The sequence below is a fragment of the Armigeres subalbatus genome, chromosome 1 (genome assembly GCF_024139115.2).
Source record: "Armigeres subalbatus isolate Guangzhou_Male chromosome 1, GZ_Asu_2, whole genome shotgun sequence".
NCBI classification, from domain to species: domain Eukaryota; kingdom Metazoa; phylum Arthropoda; class Insecta; order Diptera; family Culicidae; genus Armigeres; species Armigeres subalbatus.
Genome location: NC_085139.1, coordinates 466,601 through 478,601, shown reverse-complemented (window position 1 = coordinate 478,601; position 12,001 = coordinate 466,601). Strand labels below are relative to the sequence as shown.

At 40.4% G+C, this 12,001-nt stretch overlaps 1 protein-coding gene and 1 long non-coding RNA gene across 3 annotated transcripts in view; one reads left to right on the top strand and one right to left on the bottom strand.

The window, feature by feature from the left end:
• The window catches only part of LOC134219450 (homeotic protein Sex combs reduced), a 61,601-nt gene that overhangs the window by 15,673 nt on the left and 33,927 nt on the right, over positions 1 to 12,001 (top strand). Inside the window, exon 2 of the mRNA XM_062698184.1 lies at positions 3,530 to 4,376. Within this exon, the coding sequence (XP_062554168.1) occupies positions 3,563 to 4,376 (814 nt within the window). The 5' untranslated portion in view covers positions 3,530 to 3,562. The remainder of the gene's footprint in view (positions 1 to 3,529; positions 4,377 to 12,001) is intronic.
• The window catches only part of LOC134219500 (uncharacterized), a 70,700-nt gene continuing 60,492 nt past the window's right edge, over positions 1,794 to 12,001 (bottom strand). For both annotated transcript variants that reach the window (XR_009981592.1, XR_009981593.1), the window contains one exon: positions 1,794 to 2,050. This is a non-coding gene — a long non-coding RNA (uncharacterized LOC134219500). The remainder of the gene's footprint in view (positions 2,051 to 12,001) is intronic.

Here is a 12,001-nt window from a genome sequence, read left to right as displayed (position 1 = left end):
GTCAACTGTGTGTATATTATTAAAACATGAAAATAGTAAACCAAAAACAAACATAAAAATGGTTTTCTTTGAGATAATGATTTTTTTCTGTATTTTGAAAATAAATGGATAACTTTTGCTATTTATCGTCCAATAAACTTTTTCTATATCTTTTGCAAATCTATATCAGCAAACTCTTTCGGCATCTCTCAGACTATATGCCAATGTATTTAGTCAGTTGATTGAATTAACGATAAAATAAAGCCGAATTAACGAAAAAAAAAATACATTCTTCATACTAATCTCCATATAAATTTCAAACGCGATGCAGAAAGTGGGGAAGCAATCAATCGAGCTGTGTATGTGTGTATGTGTCAATGCGTATATGTGTGTATGTTCGGAAATTAGTAAAAATCTTCAATGTTCACAGTAAAAAAAGGACGGAACATAGTACCTCGAAGTTTTAAGCGTTTCCAACGTAAAAATGGTCAAAGAATACGTTGGTAAGGTTATTTTTTCATTTAGCAACACTGCACATCAAAAAAATATTTTTTTTTTATAAATTTCTTGAAAAATCTTCTTTTGAATGGTTCCCTTAGATTCATTATAGACCTCACGGTTCCAGAGATAATCACAAAACAATATGATGGGTTTCATACATTTGTCCGAAAAGGGGGATGGTCGTATTAATCGTGAGGGGGTTCAATCACCAATCACCAATCAATTAGTTAAAATTTGTCGAAAGAACTGTCGAAAGTCGATTGCAAGTTTGCATTTTTTTTTCTTGGTCACTTAATATGGAATGACCCATTTATAATCACAACATATTTTTAGCTGTGTGTGCTGATATCCAGACAAATTTATTAATAATACCTCGTTGTTGTTATAGACAAAAATATATTGTGATTTTAAATGTATTTTAATGCACATATTTAGAGCATACAAATAAGCGCAAAATTCAATCAATTTTAGTGTTTTTCGTGTTTTTTAGTGTTTTTTTTTAATCTAAATGAATTTAAACTGCGCTTGCTTGTAAAATTCAATCAAATTTAATTGAATATCGAATTTGTTTGTTGAATATCTTGGCTGTGCATATGCACAGCACATGTTTCGAAATGGACAAATTGATATGAACTTCGAGAATTTTTTTTATTATGGTGGGCCACCCTATTTTTTGATAGCACTATAATGATGGCCTTACTATGTCGAACAATTTTGTAGAGCAACATTTTTTCTAAAATATAAAATTTTGGCGTAAAATGCATCTTTCCGCGTTAAACTGTATCCTGGACCACAATGCATCTGAGCGTTAATGATAAAACAAACTATTTTTTTTAACCCTAGCGTAATGTTTCATATAGCTCATTCAGTTTTTTAAAAATATTTTTTGAGTAAAAACAGTGCGTTTAAAATATCTCCGGAACGCACCAGCCGTTCTGACCAATTTTCAATAGCCGAAACATAATTGTGTATTTTGCACACACGCACACACATACATACGGACAGGCATCACTTCAATTCGTCATACTGAGCCGATTTGTACCCATATAATACTATGGATCTTCGAACGTCCTATCAAAAATTATTTTTTTCGGAGCGATCCTATTAGCCATTACGCACACTTAGCGTACGAGAAAGACAAAAAACGTGATCAGAATGATTCCAAATGGTGCATGGAAAACGTAATTGTGAACTTGATCCACCATTCTCGTCTCAATATGTGGAAAACCCATGTGAGACTAACATGAAAATATCAGTAGTTTCGGTAGACTTCGAAAAAAATGGAAACCACTGCATCAGTGCATTGTTGCTTCCTACACTGTTTTTCGTATCTTCGTTTATTGTGCCTCCAAGGTCCTTGTCAGATAACAACAAAAAATACAAAAACCAGCTAACTGGTGAATATTTTCATTTTGGTCGTGTTGCTTTCGAAGATTGAACTCAAGAGGCGTCCTAAAGTCGTTCGTTGCTCCGTACAGCGCCAAAGGGTTAAATTGTTCATTGGCTCAAAATTGCATGTTTCCCCATTCTTCGACCGTTGTTTTCTTTTGCTTACTCGCATGCGAACCCCCTAAAATGAAAAGGGATATTATCAGCATTATGTTTTACTCTGCCTTGTTCCTACTATCGGCCGATTTGAATTCCTTATATCGACGTCCACACATATGCACATTGAGTGGAAGCACACTCTGCAATTATTTATTCGAAAAAGTGCTTCTAGCTCATTAACACGAGAAGGAAAAGTATTGAACTGCCCTAAATTATAAGGAGCGAGTAAAAGATGCATAGTAAATTATTTCTAGAGTTTGTTTAGTGGAATGTCCGCACTTGTCTGTTGAGTAGTGGAATTTAATAGAATTGTAGTTAATTGTATTATGACAGGTGCAAAAAGTTTGGGTTTGTTTCAATTGTTTGCCTATTGTGGAAGGACGAAACATACTTTTACATATAAATAACGCAAATAACACCTGATTGTTCCGTAGAACGCTACCAGAAATCCATTGAATAGTTCGGGAACTCCCAAAAAGAATAATTTTGAGATCCATAACTACGCTAAAGGTCTGCAATCAATAGACATGGCCAAGAAAAAAAATAACATTCCAACTATTTTACCATGAACGTATGATAAATGATTCATAAAATTTCAAATTTTCCCAATTTTTAACGTGATGATGATCCATAATCAGCAACATGATCCATAATTTTGGTGATATGATTCATAAATTTGGTCGAATGGTTGGTAGACTTTAAAAATTTTGTGATAAAGTTCCATTGGCCTTCTTTTCAACATTTTGTATCATACCAACAAAATTATGGATCATATCGCCAAAATTCTGGATCATGTGATCAAAATCATGGATCTTGTTACTGAAGTTATGGATTTATGGTAGTGGCTTATGGAACAATCAAGTGTTTTTTACGGATGGTTTCATGGATCGTTTTTGCGCATTTAACGGTACAAAGTACGAGAAGATTTGGAAGATTATTATCGATCACAAGTGTTTTTCTCTACCTAGGGTAACTGTTCCATTCTCCATCTCACTGAACATATATTAATCTCATAGCAAAACAAAGAAATACAGCACCAATCTCGTCGCTGCTTTATGATAACACGCGTGCTCACTGGTGAAATAAATCACAAGAATAAGAAACAAACCACTTTCCTTTTCATTGCTTTATTTTTGATGGGATGGAAATAGGAGCTATGGAATGAAGTGCCGAATCGTTCCCCTATTATTTATGATGTCTTTTAGTATAAATATAGGTTAGAGTCTAAATAAAGAGTAACGAACACTTACCGATGTCGCATGCATAAAGTGTAAGCCATTTCACAATAAATAAAAAGGAAAATAGCGTAACCATCCCTTGTTATAAGTGTTATTATTAAAAAAATGTGTTATTATAAAATCAAGAAATGTTTCCGTGTCGTTTCTTTTCAAAAATATATATTTGTGTAAGAAAAGTGTATGTCAAATTAAATTCATTTAAATAATGACATGTTTTTTAACAATGTCACTAATTTTACTGAATTATGTTTTCTATATTTCAGGTGAATGGTCTTGAACATTGACGGTTTTAGAACATGGATGCCAATAATTTTGTGATGTCTTCCTATCAATTCGTAAACTCACTTGCTTCATGCTATCCGAACAATGCTCCAAATCCCAACAATGCTCCAGCAAGCAGCAGTAGTGGCCAAAGCGATGGATATTTTCCACCTTCGGCATATACCCCCAATTTGTACCCTGGCACACCGCACCAAGCCCATTACTCGAATCCTCAGTCGTACAACTCACTTGCGACAGGCCCTGGGAACGTAAACGCAGCTAGTACTGCAAGTGCACATCAATCGAACGAAATGGTTGACTACACACAACTGCAGCCGCAAAAGTTTCTATTGAATCAGCAACAGCAACAACAGCAGTCAAGCCTGAGTTCTCAGAGTTGTAAATATGCCAGTGATGGCACAAGTGCAGGTACAAACGTAGGTAATAGTAGCAATAATAATAGTACTACGAGTCCGCAAGATCTAAGTACAGCGAGCTCCAACAACAGTGCGGGTGGAGGAGGAGGAAGCGGAAATCGGCCGGACATTTCACCAAAGTTGTCACCCAGCTCAGTAGTTGAAAACGTGTCACGAACAATGAAATCTACCAGCGCTACTACTTCTGTCGGAAGCAGTAACACAAACAACAATAGTAGTAACATTAGTAATCGCAACCCTGTGAACCAAGTGAATTTACCATTGGGAAGTCCTGAAGGTGATGAGTCCGATGCGAGTGACGACGACAGTGGTACCGAAGGAGGGAGCTCGCAAGGTGGCGGAAGTGGTGGCAAGAAAAGTGGAGGGCCACCTCAAATCTATCCATGGATGAAACGGGTGCATATCGGGCAAAGTAAGTAACATCATAATTGCTCGTACAGTCAAATCTCATCATACTAAGCTAAACGCTTTTAAGCGTCTTTTCCGGTCCTTTGTATCACTTTCGCTGTTGGGGATCGTTTGCTCTCACATGGTTATTATTTTTAGCGCGCACAAAATCTTCGGTATGATTCCAAACGCTTACAAGATGAAGCCCGTGAACGGATTTCGAAAATCTTCCAGCGAACCCCGTCAGCCGTCTGCGGAAAATCTGTTTAGGTGAAGAGATAAACGTTCTTAATTCTTCAAACAAGATATATTTCAATCAAGCGCGTGCATAACAAACAATAAATTAATCATCTAATCACCTCACACCTTCTGTCAGTAGCACATGCCTTTCGTTTTGCGCTCTTGGCGATCAACGGAAACTAGAGCATGTTTCATGCTGCATAAGGTGCTAGGAAGAGGAATTACCGCATTATGTCCAACGCTTTGAAAGGTTCGGGTTTGGAAGTGAAAATTGATGAAAAAACAAACAGAAATATGAATTTGAGTAAACAACTCGATGGAATCGGTGGAGCGGTGAAAACACTTTTGTTCTGTTGCTGAAAATTTAGATACTTTAACGTCTGGAAAAATATGATTTGTTAATTATCATGGTTTGAAAAAAAAAAAGTGAAAGAGTTCCCTATCCCATAAGGAGCTGTCCATATACCACACAAATAGGCTTCGGTAAGCTTTAGATACTTCCTGACCCAGAGTGCACGATTGCTCATATAAATGTTTAAAAACCCTCATGTACCATAGACATTAATATAATCCCTACCTCTCAACCTATTTACGTGGTATATGGACAACCCCTAAGTCACAGCCAAATGCCAGGAGAAAATATGCAAATAAACCCTTACCATTAAGTATTTTGTTCCGCATGAAGATTCTTGCCTACCGTGTCAGTAGACTACAATGTGTCAGAAGAAATCCACCTGTTTATCCCAGTCAAGCATCTCTACGTTGACGACAACTAGAGAATTCATTGGTGTGAGTATATTTGTTGGTTAACTCAGTTCTATAGGCTAGGAGAACGAATGAAATATGCCATACTGAAAATGCTTTCATGAACATTTTGAACTGAAATGGTATATTGGATATGATATTTTCGATGAAAAAAGAATCTGAATAATCCACCTGACATTTAGATATGATGCCTTTCTTGCAAACATCTAAGCGTTATTTGAATTACGTCACGCTTAGATGAGTGTAAGGGGCAAGCCAATTTAACAGCCTGTTGATAATGATTGTTATTCTTTTACGTGAGTCGCGTCGCGTTTACTCTGGCTTGCCCCTAAGAAGAGTAGGTAATATAATATCAAATTATGCTTACGACAAATCTATATACATAAAAATGAATTTCTGTCTGTCTCAACCTTATAGACTCTGAAACTACTGAACCGATTGGCGTGAAAAATTTTATGCCGAGGTTTTTGGGGCCGGGGAAGGTTCTTAAGATGGTTCGAGACCCCTCCCCCCTTTGCACAGTGGCGCTCCCATACAAATGAAACATCAAATTCTGCATAAATCGAGAATTAATCAGAGAAAAAAAATCAATTTTAGGCGAAACGAAGTTCGTCGGGTCTGCTAGTGTGAAATAAAAAGAAGCACACAAGAAAACAAAACAGCACTGATAGTTAAGTAGGTCCCATTGTTCAATTCGTTTGTATCGATGATGCAAACTTTTAAGTTTATTGAAATTGTAAAACGTAACGGTAAATTATTTCCAATAAAATATAGTTAATGTTGCCAAAATGGTTCAAAGTTCTCTTCCGACACCTTGTCTTCATAGTCATATAGTCGTGAGCATATTGACACCTTTCAAACGAGTTTAAAATATGAAGCAAACCTTCATCCACTTGCTTGATTTCATTCGTTCATAAAACGAACAAGATGAAAACATTATGATTCTATCTACATATATGTCATCGAAAATTGCGTTCCCTCAATATGCGAATCGATGCGAATTTGAATCGCAATTGTTGTGCAAAACAGATTCCGCTTTCCAGAGCGATTCTATAGATGCTGTTGCGCAAAGTAGGTTGCGCTGGATGCAACTTGTGCACTTGTGCATGCGATGAAAAGAGGAATACATCATGTTATCATTATTAATATTAATGACGTCGCATGAATATGTTTGAGAATTTTATCATCGGCATCAGGCGATGAATTTATGTATTGCATATAATCAAGCTGTGGAACGGAGCTTGCGAGCATGCCATTGATCTGCTTTTATTCGGTTCAATGAACTTTAGTATTGCTAGTTGATTTAAACACCCGAAATCATTTCTTTTTTATTTTGTCGAAATTCTTGAAGTATACTTCATAGTTTACAGACAAAATTAAGTGCTGAATGTTATCATGAATACGAAATCCTTGTATTTCTTTATTGTATAGTAGCCATTATATCAAGCCTGCAATTTGTAGCCAATTTTAATTGCACTCGAAGCATGCTCATTCTACATATACACGTTTATAAACAGCTCGACACAACGATCGGCAACCGCTGTTGTTATCATTGGACAGACTGGAATTTAATGATGAAGCGTATGCTTAACGCGTTTCGGCCTTCTCGCATATTCCTTGGCAATGCAATTTTACGCCATTACAGAGGCTGGGAAGAGTAGCTATACAGCACAATTTTCCAAATTATCGAAAACAGCACTTAAACGTACGAACCTAAATAATAGCCGCGAGTACGTACCGCACAGAAGAAGCATGATAGGTAATAATTGAAGGACGGTATATGTTCAAGCATGTTTGTATAATATCATAAGCTGGGCGGTTAGCTTATGCAAGCAGTTGGACCCTTTTTTTTTCCAAAATATTGTTATATTCAAATTACAAGTTGGCAATACATTCAAGTATATAGCGATAATTGATATTTATTTGTGGAAAGTTTTCACTTGACAATAATTTATCTAGCAGGTATACTGCTCAAACCATATTAGAGAAGGTGATAAATAAATCATCGTGCCACAACATCCCTTCAATATCAACCGGTAGTACTGCTTAACCGCTGATCCTTAACCTTTTATCTATGTTTCCATTGAGGTATTTTTCTTTCGAAATCTCAAGGCCCCATTGGGCTTTATTGAGCATTTATTCCCCCTTCATGAAACACAGTAACCTCACTCAAATGTGTTGTATATGTGGGAATGAAGGGTGACAGTTGGTAAGTAAGAAATAGATACAAGAAAAAGTAGGAAATGCAGGTATCACTTCATTACAGGTGAATTAACATGTTTGCTCATTAATTTTTAACACACAAAAATAATTTTGTTCCATTAATTATACCATTCAAAACTTCGATTGCACCAGTTGCCGAAAAGTTGCCAAACCGTTAAGCGTTGTGATGCCAAACATAAATATTCTCTTGATCGTCTTATTGTGAGTTTTACATCAAGAGACGCGCGCATCGTATAGCTTTATATTTTACATCTCTTATTCTATCTCTATCTTCCATTGACATTGTCATACTAAACTTTATGTCATACAACTTGCATATGAGATGATGGAGATATAACTGAGGGATGGACTTTTAAGGCAATTGTTCTAGCTGTTACGTCTGTTTGTCTGTGATTGAAGTACCATGTATGCAACATATAAGCAAAATTGTGTGGTTATTTTTGAATGTCAAACAAGTGTTGCATTAAAATGTTACTAAAACACTGATTATAATTAAAAGATTTTTGAGATCGTCATGCACATTTTGTGTGATGTGATGTCTGCCAATGCCTTCAACGAAACTAATTTCTGGAAGATGTTACACGTGATGCTTGTGGTAGCTTCACTTCCTTCAAATAACACAGATAATGATTTGGGACTCTTTATTACTTTACAGTATGCAGAAAACCTGTCATAGGTGCCACGGATGATTTTAAAATAACGTTTGGTATACTATGAAATGTGAGATTATATACTATGAAATATAGATAGAGAAAATATTGAAATACAATGCATAAAGGGACAAGTCTCAAACCCATGACGTCTTGTTCATAAGTTGATTGCGGTGCTAGACCACCGACCTCCCAAGGTTTACGTAAATCAACAAAAATATAGAAACAGGACATCATAAATGGCAACTAATTACCATCAGTTGAAGAATAGCTAAATCACTAGGCCATGTACTTGATACTTGATGGGCTACAGCTCTTCGATGAACCTACGCCGAATGGAGTATCCTTCTCCACTGGACTCGATCCTGGGCCAATCGCTTCCAGTTGCCCTGAATATTGAGCGCCCTCAGGTCCTCTTCAACTGCAAAAAGCCATCGTGTACGCGGCCTTCCACGAAGCCTGCGGCCTCTTCCGGGTTCTCTACTAAATATTATCTTCACTTGACGTTCTTCCGGCATACGAACAACGTGACCAGCCCACCGTAGTCTGCCGTGTTGTATAAGCTTAATAATATCCAACACCATTTCACTACCACCACCACTAATGAACCCACGTTGATTGCCAGCGACCATGTACTTCGTTTTGCTGGTATTGATCGTGAGTCCAATCCTCGCTGTCTCCCTCTTAAAATGCACAAAAGCCTCTTCCACGGCACAGCGATCAATTCCGATAATATCGATATCGTAAGCAAAACCCAGGAGCATATGCGATCTTGTGATAATGGTACCGCTTCTTTGCACGCCAGCTCTCCTAATCGCTCCCTCGAGCGCTATATTGAACAGTAGATTCGAGAGTGCATCACCCTGCTTTAATCCATCTAAGGTAATAAATGACGTCGATATTTCATCCGTAACCCTTACACTTGAATTCGATCCGTCCAACGTTATACGAATCAGCCGTATCAGTTTCGCTGGAAAACCATGTTCAAGCATAATTTGTCATAATTCATTCCGTTTCACTGAATCGTACGCCGCCTTGAAATCAATAAACAGATGATGTGTCTGCAAGTTGTACTCCCGGAATTTATCAAGGATTTGTCTCAGGGTAAACATTTGATCCGTTGTCGATCGGCCCTCACGAAAACCTGCTTGGTATTCGTCGACGAAGGACTCTTCAAGCGATCTCAATCTGTTGAACAGAATACGGGACATAATTTTGTACGCCGAATTAAGGAGGGTTATTCCTCGGTAATTGGCGCACTCCAGTCTGTGCCCTTTCTTAAAGAGAGGGCAAATGAGGCCGTCCAACCAGCTAGCAGGCATTTCCTCGTCTACCCATATTTTCGACATAATATGGTGCAGAACTTCATAAAGCTGCTCACTGCCATGTTTGAGCCATGGTCCTTTAAAATACCGATAAACAATTCGGTATTGATTTTAACCCCAACATTACGGGCAGCAGGGACTATGTCCAAGGGCTTGACGATCCCTCCCCAGGCCATCTGCGAGTTGTGGGGCTTGCCTAGGATGTGGTGGGGTTTGACAGTGGGCCCTGTTAAACCTCTATAAAAAGCTGCATGTATCCGCAAGTAGGCCCCACCAAAGCGACCGTGTGCCGCTCAAAGCGCACAAGCCCAAGTCCTGGTGTTAGGTGGGACGCTAAACAGCCCTGACACGACGGCCCTCCGACGAGACAGGAGGTTTGCGCTGGCCCAATAAGCCGCCTAGAAAACCAATCATTACGAACAATATAAGAGATAATGCGACTCGATATAATCGGCAAAGACCTAGGCGACGAATACAGGATCACGATTGGAAGCTTGGAACATGGAATTGCAAGTCGCTAGGTTTCGCAGGTTGCGACAGGATGATCTACGATGAATTACATCCCCGCAACTTCGACGTCGTGGCGCTGCAGGAGATTTGCTGGACAGGACAGAAAGTGTGGAAAAGCGGGCATCGAGCGGCTACCTTCTACCAAAGATGTGGCACCACCAACGAGCTGGGAACCGGCTTCATAGTGCTGGGTAAGATGCGCCAACGCGTGATTGGGTGGCAGCCAATCAACGCGAGGATGTGCAAGCTGAGGATTAAAGGCCGTTTCTTCAACTATAGCATCATCAACGTGCACTGCCCACACGAAGGGAGACCCGACGACGAGAAAGAAGCGTTCTACGCACAGCTGGAGCAGACATATGATGGATGCCCACTGCGGGACGTCAAAATCGTCATCGGTGACATGAACGCACAGGTAGGAAGGGAGGAAATGTATAGACCGGTCATCGGACCGGATAGTCTGCACACCGTATCGAATGACAACGGCCAACGATGCATAAACTTTGCAGCATCCCGCGGAATGGTAGTCCGAAGCACCTTCTTTCCCCGCAAAAATATCCACAAGGCCACATGGAGATCACCTAACCAAGAAACGGAAAACCAAATCGACCACGTTCTAATCGACGGTAAATTCTTCTCCGACATCACCTCGTTGCAGTATGCCTGCGCTCAAAACTCTCGACGGTGTACAACACGCGTCGAAGTCGGACGCCGCGGCTTAACATTGGGCGGCTACAAGACGGTAGACTAGCCCAAGAATACGCGCAGCAGCTGGAAGTGGCACTCCCAACGGAGAGCAGCTAGGCGCAGCGTCTCTTGAAGATGGCTGGAGAGATATTCGATCCGCCATTGGTAGCACCGCAACCGCTGCACTTGGCACGGTGCCCCCGGATCAGAGAAACGACTGGTATGACGGCGAATGTGAGCAGTTAGTGGAAGAGAAGAATGCAGCATGGGCGAGATTGCTGCAACACCGCACGAGGGCGAACGAGGCACGATATAAACAGGCGCGGAACAGACAAAACTCGATTTTCCGGAGGAAAAAGCGCCAGCAGGAAGATCGAGACCGTGAAGAAACGGAGCAACTGTACCGCGCTAATAACACACGAAAGTTCTATGAGAAGTTAAACCGTTCACGTAAGGGCCACGTGCCACAGCCTGATATGTGTAAGGACATAAACGGGAACCTTCTTACGAACGAGCGTGAGGTGATCCAAAGGTGGCGGCAGCACTACGAAGAACACCTGAATGGCGATGTGGCAGACGAAGATGGCGGTATGGTGATGGACCAGGGAGAACGCGTGCAGGACATAATTCTACCGGCTCCGGATCTCCAGGAAATCCAGGAGGAGATTGGCCGGCTGAAGAACAACAAAGCCCCTGGGGTTGACCAACTACCAGGAGAGCTATTTAACACGGTGGTGAGGCACTGGCTAGAGCGCTGCACTGGGTCATTAACAAGATTTGGGAGGAGGAAGTTTTGCCGCAGGAGTGGATGGAAGGTGTCGTGTGTCCCATCTACAAAAAGGGCGATAAGCTGGATTGTAGCAACTACCGCGCAATCACATTGCTGAACGCCGCCTACAAGGTACTCTCCCAAATTTTATGCCGTCGACTAGCACCAACTGCAAGGGAGTTCGTGGGGCAGTACCAGGCGGGTTTTATGAGCGAACGCTCCACCACGGACCAGGTGTTCGCCATTCGCCAAGTACTGCAGAAATGCCGCGAATACAACGTGCCCACACATCATCTATTCATCGACTTCAAAGCCGCATATGATACAATCGATCGGGACCAGCTATGGCAGCTAATGCACGAACACGGTTTTCCGGATAAACTGACACGGTTGATCAAAGCGACGATGGATCGGGTGATGTGCGTAGTTCGAGTTTCTGGGGCATTCTCGAGTCCTTCGAAACCCGCAGAGGGTTACGGCA